General features: G+C 43.7%; 1 protein-coding gene across 1 annotated transcript; it reads right to left on the minus strand.

The window, feature by feature from the left end:
• Positions 1–5211: 5211 nt before the first annotated feature.
• Positions 5212–24024, minus strand: LOC132819257 (3-oxo-5-alpha-steroid 4-dehydrogenase 2-like). Its single transcript, XM_060830684.1, has 5 exons — positions 23807–24024; positions 20058–20221; positions 13157–13258; positions 7191–7341; positions 5212–5278 (listed from the first exon to the last, which is right to left on the minus strand). The coding sequence occupies exons 1-5, from the start codon at positions 24022–24024 to the stop codon at positions 5212–5214; spliced, it is 702 nt and encodes a 233-aa protein (XP_060686667.1).
• Positions 24025–24920: the final 896 nt, after the last annotated feature.

Here is a 24920-nt window from a genome sequence, read left to right on the forward strand (position 1 = left end):
GTTTTCAAGTTTGAAAAAAACACTTGTACAATGAAAGTAGACTGACCAGTTCTCTCAGTTCAGGGTTTATTTAGTTTGGTTTGGTTTGGTTTTAGCGAGCAGTCAGCTTGTAATTTGGCAAATAAAATTTATTTTGTTTAAAGCTAAGTGGTTGGGCCAGCTGCATCACTCCTGGAATATCCACCATTAAGTACTGCTTTAAACAACTAGCAAAGTTAGGATCCAGGCAACCTTCTTGAAATGTTTTGAGGAGTTCTGGCCTGGTCCATAACACAATGTCTATGCCTCACTCAATATTACAAAAACATTTGTTTTGTTTGTGGGATATTGCTGTGTGCAAATTGGCTGCTGCATGTTTTACATTACAACTGAAACAAATGTTTGGAACAGGTCTGACAGTGTCTGTGAACAGAAAGCAGAGTTAACATTTTGAGACTCATGTCCCTCCTTTCTTTCAAACTTCCAACATTCATAATTCTTTGTTTTATTTTAGTGAATACACTTCATAGACTGCACAGTACTTCAGGGTTTTGGTTGTGTACTAATGAAATTCAAAGATGTATTTTGTAAATAAAACTCATTTGTCCTCAAAATGGACATGAGGAATCTTACTACGAGAAAATGAGGACTGCAGATGCTGGAGATCAGAGTTGACAGTGTGTTGTTGGAAAAGCACAGCAGGTCAGGCAGCATCCGAGGAGCAGAAGAATCGACATTTCGGGCATAAGCCCTTCATCAGGAATGAGGCTTGTGGGTCAGGGCTGAGATAAATGGGAGGGGAGTGGAGTTGTGGGGAGAAGATGGCTGGGAAAACGATAGGTCGATTAAGGTGAGGGAGAAGGTGATTGGTTTGGGGAGTGGGGGGGAGGGGGGAGATGGACATGTCCAGAGGGTGGTACTGAGTTGGAGGCTTGGGATTGGGATAATGTTGGGGAGGGGGGGGGGAAGGGAAATGAGGAAGCTGTTGAAATTCACATTTATCCTGTGTGGTTGCAGGTCCCAAAATGGAATATAAAGCGTTGTTTCTCGAGGTGTCAGTGCTAACAGTTTGGCAGTGGAGGAGGCCCAGGACCTGCATGTCCTTGATGGTGTGGCAGAGGGAGTTGAAATGTTCAGCCAAAGAACACTGGGGTTGGTGGGTGCCGGTATACCAGAGATGTTCTCTGAAATGATCCACAAGAAGGCATCCTGTCTCCCCGATGTAGAGGAGACCACACCGAATGCAACAGATGCAATAGATAACATTGGTAGAAGTACAGGTGAATTTCTGATGGATGTGGAAAAATCGCATGGGGCCTTGGACAGAGGTGAGGGGAGTGGCATGGGTGCAGGTTTTGCACTTCCTGCCGTGGCAGGGAAAGGTGCCAGGGGTGGGGTGTGGGCTGATGGGGGTGTGGACCTGACAAAGGAGTCATGGAGGGAATGGTCTTTTCGGAATGCTGATAGGGTTGGGAAGGGAAATATATCTTTGGTGGTGGGGTCCTTTTGGAGGTGGTGAAAGTGGCGGAGGATGATGCAATATGCAGAGGTTGATGGGATGGAAGGTGAGGACCAGAGGTTGGGGGGTGGGGGGGTGGAGGTTCTGTGCTTGTTGTGTTGGGAGGAGTGGGGTTCAAGGGCAGTGGTATATGAAGTGGAGGAGATGTGCTGGAGGGCATTGTCAACCACGTGGGAAGGGAAATTGCAATCATGGAAGATGGAGGCCATCTTGGACTTTAAGGTAAAATTGGTCATCCTAAGAACAGATGCGACTGAGGCAGAGGAGTTGGGAATAAGGGATGGCATTTTTACAGAAGGTTGGGTGGGGAGGAGATGTAATCTAGGTAGCTGTGGGAGTTGGTGGGCTTGTAGTAGATGTCTGTGGTTAGTCGGTCACAAGAGACGGTGATGGGAGAGGTCCAGGAAGGGGAGGGAGGTGTCTGGGATGGTCCAGATGAATTTGAGATTGGGATGGAAGGTGTTGGTAAAGTTGATGAACTGTTCGACCTCCTCGTGTGAGCACGAGCTAGCCCTGATACAGTCATTGGTGTAGTGGAGGAAAAGGTGGGGGATGGTGCCGGTGTAACAGCAGAAGATGGACTGTTACACATATCTGACTAACAGGCAGGCATAGCTGGGTCCCATGCGGGTGTCCATGGCTCCCCCTTTGGTTTGGAGGAAATAGGAGGATTGGAAGGAGAAGTTGTTGAGGGTGAGGACCAGTTCAGCCAGGCTGATGAGGGTGTCAGTGGAAGGGTATTGGTTGGGATGTTGTGAGAGGAAGGAATGGAGGACTTGGAGACCTTCATTGTGGTGGATCAATGTGTACAGGGACTGGATGTCCATGATGAAGATGAGGCATTGGAGGCCAGGGAAATGAAAATCTTGGAGGTAAAGGGCATGGGTAGTGTCACGAACGTGGGAGGGGAGTTCCTGGATTAAGGGGAACAGGACGGTATTGAGGTAGGAAGAGACGAGTTCAGTGGGACATGGGCAGGCTGAGACAATGGGTTGACCGGGACAGTCAGGTTTGTAAATCTTTGGTAAGAGGTAGAATTGGATAGTGCTGACAATGAGGTTGGAAGCTGTGGATGGGGGATCCAATGGGGTGATGAGATTGTGGATAGTCTGGAGGATGATGTTTTGACAATGGGAAGTGAGGTTGTGATTAAGGGGCAGTAAGAGGAGGTGGCTGCGAGTTGGCACCTGGCTTCTGTGGGGTAGAGGTTGGTGCACCACATTACTACTGTACTCCCCCTTATCTGTGGGTTTGATCGTGAGGTTGGGATTGGAGCAGAGGGCTGCGTGTTGTGAGGGTGGGAGGTTGGAGTGGTGAGGTGGGTGGCCAAGTTGAGGCAGTCGATGTCATGGTGGCACTTTGAGATGACGATTTCAAGGGCGGGTAACAGGCCGGTATGACGTGTCCAGGTGAATGGGGTGTGTTGGAGAAGGTGTATTGGTGGGTGGGCGGGTGTCTTGGTTGAAAACGTGGGCCCAGAGGTGGAGACGGTGGAAGAAACATTCAAGGTCATAGCGTGTGTCGAACTTGATTAATCTGGGACCATAGAGGAATAAAGGTGAGGCCTTTACTGAGGACTAAACATTCGTCCTTGGTGAGGGGGAGTTCTGGGGGAATGGTGAACACATGGGCAGGGCTGGGAGCTAGGACCTGGACTGGAGCTGGAGCTGGAGGTGCAGGCAAAGACAGTTGCTTGAGTGGGCGTGGATGAGGAATCTTACATGTTCCTTTGAAAGACAAATGTGAATTGATCAGGTAGAAGGGACCAGACCACGATCACAAGAAGAATTTAAAAACGAATTTTTGAATTCAATCAGTATTTCTAAGGGTAGACAGAAAATCCTTGATGATGGTTTACCTCAAGTATGAATAGTTTTTCATATCTCATCTGAAATCTGACAGAATAAGAGCTGACCACACTAATGGCTCAAGTAATTTAAGAGTTGATAGACATGATCTGTATGGACTTCAATAAAAGCGTTCGACAAGGTTCCTCATGGGAGGCTAGTTAGCAAGATGAGATCTCATGGAATACAGGGAGAACTAGCCATTTGGATACAGAAATGGCTCAAAGGTAGAAGACAGAAGGTGGTGGTGAAGGATTGCTTTTCAGACTGGAGGCCTGTTACCAGTGGTGTGCCACAAGGATCAGTGTTGGATTCACTACTTCTCATCATTTATATAAATGATTTGGATGTGAGCATAACAGGTATAGTTAGTAAGTTTGCTGATGACACCAAAATTGGAGATGTAGTGGGCAGCGAAGATTACCTCAGAATTCATTGGGATCTTGATCAGATGGGCCAATGGGCTGAGGACCGGCAGGTGGAGTTTATTTTAGACAAATGTGAGGTGCTGCGTTTTGGAAAAGCAAATCAGAGCAGAACTTATGCACTTAATGGCAAGATGCTAGGGGGTATTGCTGAACAAAGAGACCTTGGAGTAAAGGTTCATAGTTCCTTGAAAGTAGAGTCGCAGGTACATGGGATAGTGAAGGCATTTGGTATGCTTTCCTTTATTGGTCAGAGTACTGAGTACAGGAGTTGGGACATCATGGTTAGGCCACTTTTGGAATATTGTGTGCAATTCTGGTTTCGTTCCTATGGAAGGATGTTGTGAAACCTGAACGGGTTCAGAAAAGATTTACAAGGATATTGCCAGAATTGGAGGATTTGAGCTATAGGGAGCTGTTTTCCTGGAGCGTCGGAGGCTGAGGGGTGACCTTATAGTGGTTTATAAAATTATGAGGGACGTGGATAGGATAAGTAGACAAAGTCTTTTCCCTGGGGTGGGGGAGTCCAGAACTAGAAGGCATAGGTTTAGGGTAAGAGGGGAAAGATATAAAAAGGACCTAAGGAGCAATGTTTTCACACAGAGGGTGGTGCGTGTATGGAATGACCTGCCAGAGGAAGTGGTGGAGGCTGGTACAATTATAACATTTAAAAGGCATTTGGATGGATATATGAATAGGAAGGGTTTAGAGAGATATGGACCAGGTGTTGGGATTAGAATAAGTTAGGATATTTCGTTGGCATGAACTAGTTGGACCATAGGGTCTGTTTCTGTGCTGTAAATCTTTGACTCTATGACCTTGACTAAAATACACAATCTAAAGGTCTGTGCCCTAGGCTGAGGCTAACTCAATGATGAAGGACTTTTGCTCAAAAGGTCAACTCTCCTGCTCCTCGATGCTGCCTGACCTGCTGTGCTTTTCTAGCACCACACTCTCAACTTTAGGCTAACTCAATACCTAATATAGAAGAGGATTTACCAATTTAGGTAGAGTCACCATTTTAAATTTTGATCTGTTTAAAATTCTGGCTGAGTAACCATTTTATTGAGAGACCATGAGAGAAACATCTTGAAGCAGCCACTGCTCTCAACAGGGAGAGGGTATCCAGGATTATTGCACCAAACTAGCTACCAAGTGCCACAATTGGCAGTGCTGTAAAAGTGAAGTCAAATTCTTTTCATTTCACTCCCTGTCACTCTGATTACAGAGGTATTGCAGATGCTGAATCTAACTTTAAGTTTTCAAATTCTATACTTTGGAAAGTAAATCTTCAAGAAAACCAAGACACCAACATTTCTTTTCATATGTATTAAAAACAAGTCAAATATCCCATGTATCATTATTTTGATTTTCAATATGGCAGGTTTGATTTTAAGATGGTATCTTGCATTTGATCCGGTTATTTTCAGATGTATATATGTCAAAATATGAGTGGAATCAGAGCTTTCCTTGATTTTGGGTAATCATCAAACTTTTCCAGATAGTATCTAAATATCATGAAAAGAAAACAATCAGTACAACAGATAACAGAAGAGACAGGGACTCATTCTGTTAAAAAATCCAGGGAAGAAATCCCAAAATGTTACTGAAGTGCAGCTATCAATGCAAATTCCAAACCAGGTTCCTGGCACCTACTCAACCATCTCATCCACTGCAATTTTGCCAACAGTGGGTGAGGCATCAACCCCACAAGGTGCTTGTAGATATTTTATAATCACTCTGTTCAGATCAGAGATGCTATTACACACTTTTGGAGTGGGGCGGGACTTGAATCCAGGCCTCCTGGGTCAAAAATAGGAACACTACACCATGCCAAAGTGTCCAAAACAAGATGTTTGTAAGCTGTCTGGTCGACAGAACACTCCAAGTTTAAATTCCAGCCATGAAATATAGCATTAGATCAGAAACACCAAGGAAATTCAAGGATATAGGAAACTCCAAACCTGGGGCTTGAGGGATGTTATAGAGCCTACAAGAGTGGGAATTCTGACACGTGAGGTGACTGATTTAGGTGTAATGTCAATTTCCTGACAGATTAAGTCATTAACAGAAATGTGATGCATCAGGGTTCATGCCATGTGGCATGTTTGCATTTATAATACATTTGCATGCCATGAGTACATAGTATAAAGTTTTTTTGATAACACATTAACTTCAGGATAAAGTCAATGTAGCATATTAATTTTCTGGCATCATGTATGTTTGTTTAAAGTTTGTCTGCAAGAATTGCCTTTGTGCAGTTGTGTCCAAGGTCACCAAAGTACCTTGTGAAACTCTGTGATACAAGGGAATGGGAGCAGGAGAGTGGCAGCTTGCATGGAGGTTCAAAATCACAAAAGGTGAGAGTGTGCTGCAGGAGGCTGGAGGTGGGTATTGGCAGATTTGGATTCAGGTGCATGGAGAAGTTAAGTAGGACGAGGTGGGCATTCTGAGTGTGGTATGGGCAGTCACTGAAACTAAGAAAATAGGGGGGGCTTAAAGAGTGTTAATACTGTTCACATGTGGGACCACCTTAGGGGGATGAATGGCAGAGACCTTCCAGGGTTCTGAGTTCACTCACAACACTTTAATTTCCCCAGTGAGTGCGAACTGGACAGTGCCCATTACAATGCATAGAAGGGAAGGTCTGCTGTGCCTGCAGGTTCAACCATGTCCCCTTGAGTGGAGGAAATGAGATTGGACATGAACATTAACATTCAATCAAGAGTGAACAAAATATAAATGTTTTTTTCTATAATAAAAAAGCATTCCTAATGCCCCTGCAATCATCCACGTGTGTCAGCACATTTAACTCTCTGGCTTAGCTTGTATTAACAAATAACAATGATGCACACATGAATAATGTAAGGTGAAATATTTATGACTGGAATTTGAATTTGCAGAAAACATCTGTATACCACATTTCTGGTCTCAACAAAGTCTTATTTTATTGGTCATGGAATGTTTAGCCATGATGCAGAACCTGCCTGTATGACCAGGAGACTCTTTTATAGCCCAACTATATCTGCTGCACTGTGGATATCACCACTGAAAAGCTTGGTCTGCCATAGAATTGTGTGCACGTCCTGCACACATCGCCAGTGCATTAGGTTTTCATTGCAATAATTTGGAAAGCAGGGAAAAGGCAGATAGCAGAGAAGTAACACACAATTCAGTTCTATGATCATGCATGGTGCACTCATGACAAAATTCCACATGCAAAGCAAGAATCCCACGGAATCATGTTTACATTCTGCCCAATCGTGCTGTCTCTTGACTTCAGAGGAGGATAAAGTCTAACAGAATATTAAACCATTGTCCCACCTCATCCTATCATTTTTTTGACAGAGGGATTTTAATGGGGTAAAATTGCCACGAGATTGATATAGTAAACACATAAGCTGCAAGCTCACAAATTACCTGTGATGATTGTATGCACGATGACCCAAATAAGAGGCAGTGACAATGGCAAAAACAAAGGCTGGCAAAGTAGAAGTTGCAATGGCATAGCCAAACCACTCAACAATTTCACCAAAGTAATTTGCTGCTGTGATATATTCAAATAGTCCACCTGCAAAAACAGGAAAAATAATAGCCAATCATGTAAACTCCTGATTGTTGTTTATTAGGTGTTTTCAATAGCACTTTGTATTTATATACTGCCTTTAATATAACCTCCCAAAACACTTTATATTGTTTGAACGGTTTAGGATTCTTGAATGCAAATGAAGTGGTTAGATGTAAGGTGATCACTCTGATTGGCACATGCAGCAGCTGAAAATTTACAGTATTATGTCATTATCAGTATTTGTTAAAAACCAGGGCTGAACACTTCTGAACATGAACATGAATACTGTTGGCAAAGGATCCAGGAATAAATATGAGATATAATCCATGACATGAACCTTTAATGTAGTAAAATATGGATCCAAAATTTTGAGCTCAGGAAATACAATTTGCACACTTCTATTCTTTCCCAAATGTTGACCTGATCCATGTGTGACTTTGCATAGGATATTTGGTTTCTCAAACAGAGTTCGAGTTCATGGTATCTTGCATGAACTGAGATGGAATACAGTTGTGATGTGGATATAGAGGTGGGTTGGTTAGAAGCGTACCTTGTTTCTTGGAGCAGCCCAAATGTCAGAATTGTTTAAAGGTTTCCTAAACTTCACACCTAATCCTCCTTATCCCCTATCCTCCCCCTCTGCCCCCTCAGATCACCATGTTATCCCATGCCCACTCATATTCCCATGCCACTGTATTCCCTGTCCATCTCTCCATGTAACCCATACTCACTTCATACTCATCTCCTCAGTCCACTCAATACCTCTCTTAACCTCACCTCTGTCATTAACCCAATGACAACCTACACCTCCTCATATCCCCGAATCCTCTCTCTATTACCTCCACATTAGCCATCCAATATCCAGTATCCAATATAGGTAGACCTCCTAATATCTTTGAAATTAACTTTAAAATTGTAATAAAACTCTACCAATCTAATATGTAAGAGTAAAAAATGAGGTCTGCAGATGCTGGAGATCACAGCTGCAAATGTGTTGCTGGTCAAAGCACAGCAGGCCAGGCAGCATCTCAGGAATAGAGAATTCGACGTTTCGAGCATAAGCCCTTCATCAGGAATAAGAGAGAGAGAGCCAAGCAGACTAAGATAAAAGGTAGGGAGGAGGGACTTGGGGGAGGGGCGATGGAGGTGGGATAGGTGGAAGGAGGTCAAGGTGAGGGTGATACGCCGGAGTGGGGTGGGGGCGGAGAGGTCAGGAAGAGGATTGCAGGTTAGGAGGGCGGTGCTGAGTTGAGGGAACCGACTGAGACAAGGTGGGGGGAGGGGAAATGAGGAAACTGGAGAAATCTGAATTCATACCTTGTGGTTGGAGGGTTCCCAGGCGGAAGATGAGGCGCTCCTCCTCCAGCTGTCGTGTTGTTGTGTTCTGCCGGTGGAGGAGTCCAAGGACCTGCATGTCCTCGGTGGAGTGGGAGGGAGAGTTAAAGTGTTGAGCCACGGGGTGATTGGGTTGGTTGGTTCGGGCGGCCCGGAGGTGTTCTCTGAAGCGTTCCGCAAGTAAGCGGCCTGTCTCACCAACATAGAGGAGGCCACATCGGGTGCAGCGGATGCAATAGATGATGTGTGTGGAGGTACAGGTGAACTTGTGGCGGATATGGAAGGATCCCTCGGGGCCTTGGAGGGAAGTGAGTGTGGAGGTGTGGGCGCAAGTTTTACATTTCCTGCGGTTGCAGGGGAAGGTGCCGGGGGTGGAGGTTGGGTTGGTGGGGGGTGTGGATCTGACGAGGGAGTCACGAAGGGAGTGGTCCTTGCGGAACGCTGATAGGGGAGGGGAGGGAAATATATCCTTGGTGGTGGGGTCCGTTTGGAGGTGGCGGAAATGGCGGCAGATGATACGTTGTATGCAGAGGTTGGTGGGGTGGTAGGTGAGAACCAGTGGGGTTCTGTCTTGGTGGCGGTTGGAGGAGCGGGGCTCAAGGGCGGAGGAGCGGGAAGTGGAGGAGATGCGGTGGAGGGCATCGTCGATCACGTCTGGGGGGAATCTGCGGTCCTTGAAGAAGGAGGCCATCTGGGCTGTGCGGTGTTGGAATTGGTCCTCCTGGGACCAGATGCGGCGGAGACGAAGGAATTGGGAATATGGGATGGCGTTTTTACAGGGGGCAGGGTGGGAGGAGGTGTAGTCCAGGTAGCTGTGGGAGTCAGTCGGTTTATAATAGATGTCTGTGTTGAGTCGGTCGCCCGAGATAGAAATGGAAAGGTCTAGGAAGGGGAGGGAGGAGTCTGAGACAGTCCAGGTGAATTTCAGGTCGGGATGGAAGGTGTTCGTAAAGTTGATGAACTGTTCAACCTCCTCGTGGGAGCACGAGGCAGCGCCGATACAGTCATCGATGTAGCGGAGGACAAGGTGGGGGGTGGTGCCAGTGTAGTTGCGGAAGATGGACAGTTCCACATATCCTACGAAGAGGCAGGCATAGCTGGGGCCCATGCGGGTGCCCATGGCAACTCCTTTAGTTTGGAGGAAGTGGGAGGATTGAAAAGAGAAGTTATTCAGGGTGAGGACCAGTTCAGTCAGTCGAAGGAGGGTGTCAGTGGAAGGGTACTGGTTGGTGCGGTGGGAAAGGAAGAAGCGGAGGGCTTTGAGTCCTTCGTGATGGGGGATGGAGGTGTACAGGGACTGGATGTCCATAGTGAAAATAAGGCGTTGGGGACCGGGGAAGCGAAAATCCTGGAGGAGGTGGAGGGCGTGGATGGTGTCCCGAACGTAGGTGGGGAGTTCTTGGACTAAAGGGGACAGGACCGTGTCGAGGTATTGGGAGATGAGTTCGGTGGGGCAGGAGCAGGCTGAGACAATGGGTCGGCCGGGGCAGGCAGGTTTGTGGATTTTGGGCAGGAGGTAGAAACGGGCGGTGTGGGGTTGTGGGACTATGAGGTTGGAGGCGGTGGATGGGAGATCCCCTGAGGTGATGAGGTCCTGGATGGTCTGGGAGATGATGGTTTGGTGGTGGGAGGTGGGGTCGTGGTCAAGGGGGCGATAAGAGGAGGCGTCCGCGAGCTGGCGTTTGGCTTCAGCGGTATACAGGTCAGTGCGCCAAACTACCACCGCGCCTCCCTTGTCTGCGGGTTTGATGGTGAGGTTGGGATTGGAGCGGAGGGAGTGGAGGGTTGCACGTTCTGAGGGTGAGAGGTTGGAGTGGGTGAGAGGGGTGGACAGGTTGAGTCGGTTAATGTCACGGCGGCAGTTGGCTATAAAGAGGTCGAGGGCGGGTAGGAGGCCAGCACGGGGTGTCCAGGTGGAAAGACATTTCTTACAGAGAAAAAGCTCTCCTCTATAAAACCCATTCAAGCATGTAAATCCACTGAAGTGGTCAATCTCTTAGAAAAAATAAATTTACATTTATACATCAAAACAGTTCACCTTTTAATTTTCTCTTAAAATTATGAATCAAAATGTGAATCTGTATTGCTGAGATAAATGCTCTGGGTCTTTTGAAATTCAGCCAAATATTCATATTATCCTATCAAAACAAATGCCCAGAAATAGGAAAAGGGTAGTATACTGAAACTGAAGTGTCACTTTCTTCACTGTGAAATATACGTCAGTATTTAAATGATGGTTGTCAATGTAATGATCAACTCACATTTGCATGGCAGACTCATCTGATGAAATATTGTTTTAAATGCCAATCTACAATACAACATTTAATACAGAAATCTTGAGGAATGAAACATTTGCCTTTAAGAATGTTACTGTTTCCATCTACAGCAGGCATCTCCCTGTCATTGCAGTCATGAATATTCCAAGGAGGTACATTTTTAGGGCTTACAAAACCTGCACCAACCCATCAGTGTAGTGTTTAGGATAAGGTACAATCTTTACGTGATTTTCACATGAGAAACTCAACCTTCGAAGAGCTAATGTGCATTTTCAATCCCAGGTCATCTCAAAGAACAAAAAGGCCTCATAGGTCTCAAAGGGTTAGGTCCGAAAGGCAAAAGAAAATTGCTTTGCCAATGAAAAGCGATTCAGCTCAGTGATCCTAAACCTGATGTATGTGAATGCCCAGCACTATTGATTTTTATTCATATGTGGGACATGGGCATTGCTGGCTGGACAGCATTTATTACCAACTATTGCCTAGTTGCCCTTAAGAAGGTAATGGTGAGCTGCCTTCTTGAACCATTGCAGTTTATGTGCTCTTGGTGGACCCACTATGCCCTTAGGGAAGGATTCCCAGGATAATGTATGAAGGAGTATGATTTTCAACTCATCAAGGCTCCTTTAAAATCAGTTTCTAAATTCATGATCTCTACAGTCTGGAAGGATGTGGGCAGAAAAACATGGGAACACCACCATCTGCAAAACCCTTTAGATCTACAGCAACCTGATTTGGAATACATCACCATTCCTTTGCTGTCACTGGGTCAAATTGCAGGAACTCTCTTCCTAACACAGTGAGACTGCACCTTCATCAAATGGACTTTAGAGGTTCAAGAAGGTGGCTCACCACTGCTTCTCCAGGGCAAATAAATGGATGACAAATGCCTTGACAGCAGTATTGACAAATGAGGAATGAAAACAAAAATCTTCAGAAAACTTGAAGGTAATATTAGAAGCCACAAGATCAATTTCTGTGATTAGCTGGGTTGGCAGGCAGAAATGGTATCTTTTGTGTATATGCTGTTGAGACACTGTTGACCATCTAGTCCTCATGGCTCACTGCCAAGCCACACCAGTCAATAACCAGCAGATTCATTACCCAGTTGGATGATTATGAATTCTTAGTCTCTTTTTCTAACTAAAATGGAAATTTTAATAACGGATGAACCAAAAGCTTTCAGTGCCAACAATCATTCTGTCTTTGCCTGCTGACATCTGTTTGGGAGTTGGTCTTGAGTTCCTGAAGTGCTAGCAAGCCTACATTGGGAGTGTAAAGCCAGTAAGTGTGCTCGCTATGTTTGATCTCCGGGTAAACATTGAGGAATTGTTTAACATTATCAAATCAAAGTTTCACACAGTACTCAAAAATATTTATACCACTTTACAACCTTCTGGTCTCAATATTAATTTCAATACCTTCAAATTTAAACCCATTCCTTCCCTTATTTAAAAACAAAACTTTGCTTGTTACATTCTCTGTTACCATGTCCTCACCCTCACCACCACCGTCCCCCAACCCCCAACTTCAATGGAACTGTCTGTTCTTTTACATCTGGCAGTTAGACACACTGTTGTTCTGCCATTCTCACATTCCAATCACTTAATCTGAATTATCAATGTCCTTTCTTCCCAAAACTCCAACTCCACCACCCCCTACCCCCACCATTATTGCATAAATACTGCCCCCTCCACACTTTATTTCAGCTCTGATAAAGAGTCATCTAGACTCGCAACGTTCACTTGGTTTCTCTCCATGGATCTGCCTGACCCATCGTGATTTCCAGCATTTTGTGTTTTCAGAACTGAAAAATGTTCTATAGATTCAAACAAAAATGGAAACAATAAAAGTTACAACAATGTAAATGTGGGCTTTGTGGTTCGAAAAAGGTAACGTTAGAGATCTGTAGTTTGGAGAGGCAGTGAGAAAGAATGCTAGATTATTCGTGTGTAACATTGCCATCATCCTCAATCCATGTCTAACACACCAGAAATATTTTCAGTCATAGATATTACATAATTATCTGGTCTATTAGTTGTTTCATATACACAATTTTAATATTTGAATTAATTACATATTTGTTTTAATTGTTTATCATGTATCATCCAATATATTTTACATCTATATTTACCATTTTAGAGGTATTATTTGGTGCTGATCACTCAAGATTTTTAATTTGTGGAAACTTTTGAAGATGATGTTACCTTTAGGAATATAATATTCCCTGTCATTAGGTTTCCTTAGGCTCAGCAGTATGTTGTCACTGTAAATGTTAATGGATAATCCCACAAAGTATAGAACAACACCTAAAATGTAACAGAACAAAAATGATCCATTGAACATAGTTCAAAATTGAATCCAGACAAATCTATTTTGTTAGGAGAAAGCGAGGACTGCAGATGCTGGAGATCAGAGTTAAAAAATGTGTTGCTGGAAAAGTGCAGCAGGTCAGGCAGCATCCAAGGAACAGGAGAATTGACGTTTCGGGCATAAGCCTTTCTTCAGGAATGAGGAGGGTGTGCCAATCAGGCTAAGACAAAAGGTAGGGAGGAGGGACTTGGGGGAGGGGCATTGGGAATGCAATAGATGGAAGGAAGTTAAGGTGAGGGTGATAGGCCGGAGAGGGGGTGGGGCGGAGAGGTCAGGAAGAAGATTGCAGGTCAAGAAGGCAGTGCTGAGTCCGAGGGTTGGGACTGAAAAAAGGTGGGGGGAGGGGAAATGAGGAAGCTGGAGAAATCTGCATTCATCCCTTGTGGTTGGAGGGTTCCCAGGTGGATGATGAGGCGCTCTTCCTCCAGGCGTCATGTTGCCATGGTCTGGCGATGGAGGAGGCCAAGGACCTGCATGTCCTTGGCGGAGTGGGAGGGGGAGTTAAAGTGTTCAGCCACAGGGCGGTTGGGTTGGTTGGTGCGGGTGTCCCAGAGGTATTCTCTGAAACGTTCCGCAAGTAGGTGGCCTGTCTCCCCAATGTAGAGGAGGCCACATCGGTTGCAGTGGACGCAGTAAATGATGTGTGTGGAGGTGCAAGTGAATTTGTGACAGATATGGAAGGATCCCTTGGGGCCTTGGAGGGAAGTGAGGGGGGAGGTGTGGGCGCAAGTTTTGCATTTCTTGCGGTTCAAGGGCGGAGGAGCAGGAAGTAATCTAGGTAAACTATCTAGGTTTACTATAAACCGACTGACTCCCACAGCTACCTAGGTTACACCTCCTCCCACCCTGCCCCCTGTAAAAACACCATCCCATATTCCCAATTCCTTCGCCTCCACCACATCTGCTCCCAGGAGGACCAATTCCAATAGCAAACAACCCAGATGGCCTCCTTCTTCAAAGACCGCAATTTCCCCTCAGATGTGGTTGACGATGCTCTCCACCGCATCTCCTCCACTTCCCTCTCCTCCACCCTTGAACCCTGCCCCTCCAATCGCCACCAGGACAGAACCTCACTGGTCCTCATCTACCACCCCACCAACCTCCAGATGCATCATATCATCCTTCGTTATTTCCACTACTTCCAAACAGACCCCACCACCAAGGATATATTTCCCTCCCCTATCAGCATTCCAGAAAGACCCCTCTCTCCACGACTCCCTCGTCAGGTCCACACCCCCCATCAACCCAACCTCCACTCCTATCACCTTCCCCTGCAACCGCAAGAAATGAAAAACTTGTGCCCACACCTCCCCCCTCACTTCCATCCAAGGCCCCAAGGGATCCTTCCATATCCGTCACAAATTCACCTGCACCTCCACACACATCATTTACTGCATCCACTGCACCTGATGTGGCCTCCTATACATTGGGGAGACAGGCCGCCTACTTGTGGAACGTTTCAGAGAACACCTCTGGGACACCTGCACCAACCAACCCAACCGCCCCGTGGCTGAACACTTTAACTCCCCCTCCCACTCTGCCAAGGACATGCAGGTCCTTGGCCTCCTCCATCACCAGACCATGGGAACAGACCTGGAGGAAGAGCGCCTCATCATCCACCTAGGAACCCTCCAACCACAAGGGATGAATGCAGATTTCTCCAGCTTCCTCATTTCCCCTCTCCCCCACCTTATCTCAGTCTCAACCCTTGGACTCAGCACCGCCTTCTTGACCTGCAATCTTCTTCCCGACCTCTCCGACCCCACCCCCTCTCCGGCCTATCACCCTCACCTTAACCTTCTTCCACCTATCGTATTCCCAACGCCCCTCCCTCAAGTCCCTCCTCCCTACCTTTTATCTTTGCCTTCTTGGCACACCCTCCTCATTCCTGAAGAAGGGCTTATGCCTGAAATGCAATTCTCCTGCTCCTTTGGTGCTGCCTGACCTGCTGCGTTTTTCCAGCAAAACATTTTTCAAATCTATTTTGTTCTCAACAAAATAACAAAGAATAAATTATTTATTAACACATGAGACAAAAAGAAATCCATTTCCTGTTCTGTCATGCAGAAATATTAAATGAGGTGAATTCTATAAATTTAATAGAACTTTAGGAATGCCTTACGAAGCAAAATAAAACTTGGTTTTATTGAACTATTGTTTAGTGATAGCAAACATAGGGAAGAGGCAATTTAAATAGCTATGTAAACATAAAGCAAATATCTATATCTACATTAGGTTAGAGCAAACGAAATGTCACCTTTTAAAAAGACTTGTCAACCCAGTAAGCTGTCAACTCTGAAACAAACCAACGATGAGTGAAAATGAGAAATTACACTGACGTTGTAGTTGGATGGTAGTGCTGAATCTTACCAAAAATCAGCTAAGTGTCATTTTTGGCCAATTTCATAGTGGGTATCTCTTCATAAGGCCTTGTGAGTTTTCTTACGCTATCATCCTAAACCTGTCTCATTATCTATGTCCCTGTGGCATCTGCTCATTGTATTCCCACATTTGTCATAGGCAGAAATACTCACTACTGGCAGGGCATTCCAGAATCTCTGCAATGGCACCATGTTTGAAGGCAAGCCATGCACCCAGTCAAGCACTGGCCACCTGGAGTTTCCCCTGACCATGCATGCAAAGGGATAGCAACCACTAAACAACAGTTTCTCAGAGCACATTGGTGGCATGGTTCACGCATCATTACACGTGTAGGTACACAGTTTAACACCTAAAACTGTTTAAAAATCACCCAGATAGGTTATCTGTCCTTAGGTAGAGTTGTAGGATAGGATGATGCTAAGTTGAAAATGTGTTGCTGGTAAAAGCACAGCAGGTCAGGCAGCATCCAAGGAATAGGAAATTCGACGTTTCGGGCATAAGCCCTTCATCAGGACCGAAACGTCGAATTTCCTATTCCTTGGATGCTGCCTGACCTGCTGTGCTTTAACCAGCAACACATTTTCAACTGTGATCTCCAGCATCTGCAGACCTCATTTTTTACAACTCTACCTAAGTCAGTCATACTGTCTCCCAAAGCACAATGTAGCCAGAATCTTATCATTGGTCAATGTGGGAACATCACATGCAGGAAAACCTTCAACAGTTCAGCACATGCACTTTTGTTCAGCAACAGTAAACCATAAACAAATACACTGAAGCTGCAACAAAAGCAGAAATTGCTGGAAAACGTTAGCAGGTCTGGCAGCATCTGTGGACAGAAATCAGAGTAAATGTTTCGAGATGAGTGATCCTTCAGAAAGGTCTGAGGAAGGGTCACTCGACCAGAAATATTAACTGATTTCTCTCCACAGATGCTGCCAGATCTGCTGAACTTTTCCAGCAATTTCTGCTTTTGTTTCTGATTTACAGCATCTGGAATTCTTTCAATTTTTAACCAGAAACTGTATTTGCTTCCTGACATTAACAGTCTGCTTGTCTTCCTAGCACCAACAAATACACTGACAAAAAGTGATCATTGCACCCAGCTCAGATCTGTTGAAACTGGGTGACGATTAGGGCCTGAAACAAAAATAGAAATTGCTGGAGAAACACAGTAGATCTGGTAATATCTATGGACAGAAAGCAGAGTTAATATTTCTGATTCAGTGACCCTTCTTCAGTTCTGTTTTCTCTGCATAGATGCTGCCAGGCCTGCAGCATTTTTCCAGCAATTTCTATTTTTGTTTCAGATTTCCAGCATCTGCAGTTCTTTGATTTTTTTTGACAATTAGGTCCTGTCTGGTTTGTTGTACCTGATGCTGCTGTGCTCCATCATGCTGAAAGTGATGTTCCTCCTCCTCAATCTACTGGTCTTTCTCCAAGGAAGAAAGTTACCACTATCCCAGAACTTCAGCATCCATTGCATCCTCTCTTTAGCTGCTCTAGTTGTGCACAGCATGTGTGCTAGACTAATATTGCACACTCTGTCCAAAGTGCACTGTGAGGCCCACAATGACCAATTCAAACATTAGATTAGATTAGACTTACAGTGTGGAAACAGGCCCTTCGGCCCAACAAGTCCACACCGACCCGCCGAAGCGTAACCCACCCATACCCCTACATTTACCCCTTACCTAACACTACGGGCAATTTAGCTTGGCCAATTCACCTGACCCGCACATCTTTGGACTGTGGGAGGAAACCGGAGCACCCGGAGGAAACCCACGCAGACACGGGGAGAACGTGCAAACTCCACACAGTCAGTCGCCTGAGTCGGGAATTGAACCCGGGTCTACAGGCGCTGTGAGGCAGCAGTGCTAACCACTGTGCCACCGTGCCGCAGATCTTCATCTTGCAATCATCATCTTCAAGAGCCTATCATCTGCTCCACGATGGTCCTAATCAAAGAATGGGCTGCATTGTATCCGCACTTGTCCTCAGTCAGGAGTTTGTGTAACAGAGTCATCTGTCATGGTCACAGAGGGTGGCCCTTGTCTCCCAGTATACATCCTTGTAAGGTAACCAACTTCTGAAACAGTAGGAAGACGAAAGTTCTCCAAGATGTTGTCATCATGGCAGCTCCCAGGATACCTTGATCAGACATCTAAGATGTGGTACTGATGACCACAGATGACTTGTATATTGAGTTTTGAGAAGATTTGTAGCTCAGGTTGAGGTTCTGGATGTAGCTGAGCTGGAAGGTTCATTTTCAGATGTTTCATCACCATACTAGGTAACTTCTTCAGTAAGCCTCTGGATGGGGTAGCCCGCTTTCTACTTATATGTTTGGGTTTCCTTGAGTTGATGATATCATTTCCCGTGGTGATGTCATTTCCTATGGTGAAATCATTTCCTTTTTTTTCAGGAGGTGATAAATGGGATCCAAGTCAATGTGTTTGTTGATAGAGTTCCAGTTGGAATGCCATGCTCCTAGAAATTCTCCTGCGTGTCTCTGTTTGGCTTGTCCTAGGATGGATGTGTTGTCCCAGTCGAAGTGGTGTCCTTCCTCATCCGTATGTAAGGATACGAGTGAGAGTGGGTCCCTCCTCTCTTGTGAATTTTATGCCAGTAAGGGTATTATTGGTGGCCTTGAAGGTTTTTTCTACATTGTTTTGTTTTGTGATGACAAAGGTGTCATCCATAAAGCGGACCCAAAGTTTGGGTTGGATGGTTGGCAGAGCTGTGCATTATCATCTCTGCTAAGAGCCCTAATATTGGAGATCCCATGGATGTTCCGTTGGTTTGTCTGTAGGTTTTGGTTTGTATGTCGTCGTTAATACCCTTACTGGCATAAAATTCGCAGAAGAGGAGGAAAACAATAAACTGCCACTCCTGGCTGTTAGCTCTACTGAGACATCTAATGGGGAATTTCAAACCAGTGTCTACATAAAAACAACACATACGGACCAAATATTGAACTACAGAAGCTATCATCCCAACATCCACAAACGAAGCTGCATTAGAATATTATTTCAACGACTCACTACACACTGCAGCACAGAAGAACTATGCAGAGCAGAGGAAAATAACCTATACAGTGTACTCAAAAAGAACAAGTACCCAATGAACATAGCCTGCCAATTTCTCAGCAACAAACACAAACAAGCAGACAAAACGCTTCCAAAAATCCCAGTCACTCTCCTCTACATTAAAGGCATCTCGGAAGTGACTGCCAGACTACTCAGACCTCTTGGCATCATGGTATTCCATAAACTGACCAATACAATAAAATAGCAACTAATGAACTTGGAAGACCCTATACAGATAACAAGCAAAACTAACGTCATTTACAAAATACCTTGCAAGAACTGTAACAAACACTACATTGGACAAACAGGCAGAAAACTAGTCACCAGGATACATGAACATCAACTAGCCACAAAAAGACATGACCCACTCTTACTAGTATCCTTACATACGGATGAGGAAGGACACCACTTCGACTGGGACAACACATATATCCTTGGACAAGCCAAACAGAGACACATGAGAATTCCTAGAAGCATGGCATTCCAACCGGGACTCTATCAACAAACACATTGACTTGGATCCCATTACCACCCCCTGAGAAAAAGAACAGGAAATGACATCATCAACCCAAGGAAACCCAAACATATAAATAGAAGGCAGGCTACACCACCAGTGCTTCATCTGGAGGCTCACTGAAGATGTTACCAAGTATGATGATGAAACGTCTGAAAATGAACCTTCCAGCTCAGTGAGCAAACCTACATCCATGACTTGTATATAAATGAAATGGTAGCCCTTGATTTGATGAATCTAGCTGCATTATGATTAATAATTGCATGTGAAGCAAATATCTACAACCACACTTGGTTAGAACAACTGAATGGTACCTTTAAAACATCCTGTTAAATAATATGCTGTCAACGCCCCCACAAGCCAGCAATGGGTGAAAATGAGGAATTACACGGAAATTGCAACTGGATGATGGTGCTGAATCTTACCAGAAATTGGCTATGTCATTTTTGCTAAGTTTCATGGAAAGTATCTCTCCATGAGACCTTAGAAATGTTCTCACACTATTGTCTGAAATCTGTTTTATTACACATGCACCATGCCCCTATTGCATCCACCATTTGTATTCTCCCACTTGCCACTGGGGTGATAGAGTGTTTAGGAACAGTGATGGAACATTATGCAGGTCAATGCTATATTGAGTTTGAGGACTGTAGTCTGAAATCACAAGTGCTCTAGTAGCCATAAGGCATACAAAATGAGTAATTCTACCCTATATTCTGAAAGTAGAACATTTACAGAAATTTGGTTTACCTGAGATAAACCTGAAGTCAGTGACCCAGTTGTCATCATAGTGAGTGCAGTGGATCATGGTGTATCCCTGAAGGTAGCCATTAATAGTACAGAATAGACATCCAAAGAAAATGAGTGGGAGAGATGTAGGATGTCCGTTGATTCTAATTGCGTAGATAAATGTCCTTATAAAGCAGAATTAATAAAACAAAATGAAAATACTTTCACAGGAAATTTGTCATGAAGAAAACACATAAAAGGCACAAAATCTTCTGAGTCCAAACAAACCCTTCCTAATGTAAACCAAAAACTCAAATAATGCAGATGCTGCAAATCTAAATAAAATCAGAAACTGCTGCTAATACTCAGCTGTAGATAAGTATGAGGCTTGAAGATCACAGCAAACCAGCAGCATCAGGAGGTGGAGAAGTCAACTTTGTTGGGGATAACCCTTCTTCAGGAATTTCTGAAGGAGAGTTATACTGAAATGTTGACTTCTCCACCTCCTGATGCTGCTTGGCTTGCCGAGTTCTTCTAGCCTTCTGCTTATCTACTTTGGATTCCAGCCTCTGCAGATTTTTCATCTAGCTATTACTCCAGATAGCATTTGCAGCGAGAGGAACGGTTATAATTTCAGGTTAATGACTCTTCATCAACATTTTCCTTATCGACCAACAATCCCAGCCTTCAACATGTTCCATGACTGAGCATTCACAGCTCTCTGGAGTACAGAATTCCAAAAAATCACCACTGTCTGAGTGAAGAAACTGAGCTGAGTCTAAACCTTGTGACTATTACTCCTTGATATAACCAGTGAAAAGAGCCTCCACGGATCTTGTAGCCTTTGTTTTTTGTTATTCTGCCATCCTTCATTTTCATGAAGATGCTGACATTATTAATTACTAAATCCTGCAAAGTCTTTGTGAACTAAAGTTATTATTTTGTTGGATTTAAGGTGACTTCAGAAGTTTCAGCTCATTTATCCCTTGCCATCCCAAGTTTCAATAGAAGTCATGGCATTTAGTCCCAGTTTTATCTTTGTAATGTCATGCTGTGTCATATGTCTTCAGGATAATTCATTGAATCTATCTTCAGTAAGGTCGCTGGTTTAATTTTGACATCACTAGGTTGTCAATGTAGTGTATGTTAACTGGAGAGCATAAATACCAGATAAGCAATATAACTCACATCATTTCAGCAAATTTTGACCTATGATTGTAACTTTTCCTCATGTATTCCCTGTAAGATTTTTGACACAAAACTGCTCACATACAACACTGAGGAAAGTCAGTTTGTTTCCTGTTGTAAACAAATGGTTGAAAATAAAACTCAAACTCAAGAATATTCCTGGAAACATAAAGTATCAACCAAATGTGACCATAATTCTCTGCAAAGTTTAAGATAAGTTGTTGGGTGAAAGTTCCCTTGGATTGGATGAAATTCTGATTTTATGTCCTTCCTGCTATCATTGATTTGGACAGAGGTTAAGATTGTGGACTGTATGTAATTCAGTTATCCAACAGTCAGATTGCCTACAGGCCATATCAGAATTGATCTGCTTATTCAGTTAACCTATTTTTGACTAATCAACCTGTACAGAGATGCTATTACGCATCTCTGGAGCTGGTGGGATTTGAACCCATTTAGGGGTACCATACTACCACTGTGCCACAAGAGGACTCCCAAAATACAATTTGGGTCAACCACTGACTGCTTGGTTTCTAATAATCCCACATTAGCCAATATTTAGGTGACTTAAAATGTGAGACACAGGAATTGGTTATTCTGCACAACCAGACCATTTATGATTCATTAACATATCCACCTGTCATTCGTGATCTAAATCTGCAAATGTGGTCCTCTGTTCTAAAGTGCTCCCCAACATTATCTCACTGTAACTCAATTCAAAGCTTGAAAGTTGACATGAGAACTGTGAGGGAGTGGGGTCTGTGAGAATGGGAGCTTGTTCGTAAATATAGGAGAGCACAATTGCTCCACAGAGACCCTTACTGCCTCAGAACTCACAATTCCAAAATTTCCGATCACAACCTTCAGGTCCTGATCCTGACTTGTGCTATTTTCTTCTCCCTTAGCTCGTTGTCCAGCTTCCCCATTCTCTGAAGAGGAAAGAGAACCAGGATGCATTTCTGCTATTATCCTTGTAAATCTTCCCTGTGCCTTTTCCAGTGCCTCCATTTCTTTTTGTAATGTAGAGACTAGAACAGCATCAGTACTTGAAATGCCATATCATCACGATTTGATACAGATTTAGCAATAACATCCCTATTTTTCAGTTTTATCTCTCTCGGAATTAACCCTAGCCATTGCTTTCTCTTTGACCCAACATTTACTGACTGGATGTAAAGAACTCTGAAAATTCCACAGTTTCTCCTCCTTATCTAGATTCACACTTTCAAAGAAATAAGCAACTTTGTTTTTTTTTCATATGAAAGTGTGTCAGTGACCTATTCAAATGAAGTTCCCAAAAGTATTTTGGCATAAGCTTACAATGGCAAAATTGGCTAGCAAATGGCATTTGTTCTCTGTCAAGAACTACTGTTTATCTGTTTATAATTACATCACTCAAAGCATAAAATAATGATCAGGACACCAGGGAGAACTCCCAAATTCTTTTTCAGCATGTTCCATGGGATCTTTTACATTGACCTGAAAGAACAGATGGGATTTAGATTTAACATACATACAAAAGTAAATTTATTTAAGATAACCTAGAATGAGATATTAAATAATACATTGAAAAAATAATTGAAGGTTATTTTATAAATTTCAGTATAAAAGTTTTTATTCTAATCCCATTTTCCAGTACTTGGCTCTTAGCCTTGCATGCATACCATCATAAATGTATATCTAAATACTTCTGAAATCTTATATGGGTATCTGCCCTATCACCCATACAGGCAGTGAGTTCCAGATTTCCATCGCTCTCTGGATGAAACAAAAGCAGAAATTGCCAGACAAGCTCAGCAGGTCTAGCAGCATTTGTGGAGAGAAATCAGAGTTAATATTTCGGTTTGAGTGACCCTTCCTCAGAACTGCTCTGAATGAAAATGTTTTTCCTTATATCTCCTCTAAAGTTTCTATCCCTTAAATCTATGTCCCAGTCCATGATGCCTTCATCAAGGGGAAAAGTTTCTTCCTGTCTACCATCAATATTCCCCTCATAATATTATATATCACAATCATGACCCCCCTCAATATCCTATATTTTGAGGAAAACAACCCCAGACTGTCCAATCTCTCTTCAAAACTGAAACTCTCCAGCCCAGTCAATACCCTGGTAAATCTCCTTTGCATCCTTTCAAGTGTTACACCATCCTCCTATGATGTGGATTCCATAACTGCACACTATACCCTATCTGCAATCTATACAGGTAAATAATGTTCAAGTAAATAAAACATAAAATTGCCAGTACTGGAAATGTCAAACAAAAACAGAAATTGCAGCAGCAAATCTGGTAGCAGAGAAAGAAGAGTTAATGTTTTGAACCCAGTGAGCCGCCTTCAGGATTGATAGTAGCTATAACGAGGTGGTATTTATGTTCGGGACTGAGGTGGGGGAAGAGGGAGTGAGCAGATAGATGGAGACGGAGCCCAGAGAAAGAAAAAGACAGACAGACAAAGGGATAGCTGATAGCAAGCCACAGAAGGAGAAAATCTATGTAATGTTCAGGCTTGGTTTTATTTGCACTATATTTGCCAAAGGAAACAAACAAAATTCCAGAAGTAGGATTCTTTTAAATTGCACTTACCTGTGAAAGTAGTGCCCACAGAACATGAACAATAAGAATTTGCTCCCCGTACTGTCCAGGCTGCCTGATTGACAAAGTGATATCACAGGTACTAAAAATGATGGCAACTCCATTACAAACCATCCGATCTTAGCTGGAACATATACTACAGAGTGGTCTTGAGTTAGGTATCTACCGTACAAATGCACAGACTTTCTAGCCTGGATATTGAAAATCATAACAGCCAGCAAATAAGATGTTAGCGGATATATAATGTATGGGTTACACTCTGACATGCTGACCTTGATGGTTTTGTTAAAGTGACAATTTCTGTGGTCCGCTCCTGTAAGAGAATTAGCTTAAGTGAGCTATTCTAGTTATTCAGTGGTATTTGCTGTGACCAGTGTCAAACCAATAAAAGGGTGGGATTTTATATCATACACTCATCCGGCAGAAATTTACACTTTAAATCACACTCAAAAGCTGGTATTTAAAACCCAGCTCAAAGCTTGCATGAACAAGTCAACCACTAGATCACCCAAGGAGATGAGTAAACATTTGCACAGAAGAACATAAGAGCTAGGATCAGCAGTAGACAATTCAGCCTCTCAAGCCTGCTCTGTCATTTAATATGACCATGGCTCATCTCATTTCAGCCTCAACTCCACTTTCCTGCCTGCTGCCCATAATCCTTTAACCCAAATTACTAAATAAAAATCTATCTCCTCCTTAAATCTATTCAGGGTCCTGGTGTCCTCCACACTCTGTGAATTCCACAGATTCATGACCCTTTCGAGAAAAGTAATTCCTGCTCATCTCTGTGTTAAGTCCATCACCCCTCAGCCGAAAGCTATGCCCTCATGTTCGAGATTGCCCCACAAGGGAAACATGCCCTCCATATCTAATTTGTCAATCCCCTTTAGTGTCTCAATTAGGTCTTCTCTCATTCTTCTAAACTCTAGCAAGTACAGGCTTAAATTGCTCATAAATTTCTCTTCATAAGACAAGCCTTTCATCTCTGGAATTAAACTAGTGGACTTTATCTGAGCTGCGTCTTATGCAATTACACTCTTCCTCAATTAAAGAAACCAACATTGTGTAGTACTCCAGACATGGTCTGGAGGTCAGGTCACAC

Source organism: Hemiscyllium ocellatum, chromosome 10 (genome assembly GCF_020745735.1).
Source record: "Hemiscyllium ocellatum isolate sHemOce1 chromosome 10, sHemOce1.pat.X.cur, whole genome shotgun sequence".
NCBI lineage: Eukaryota > Metazoa > Chordata > Chondrichthyes > Orectolobiformes > Hemiscylliidae > Hemiscyllium > Hemiscyllium ocellatum.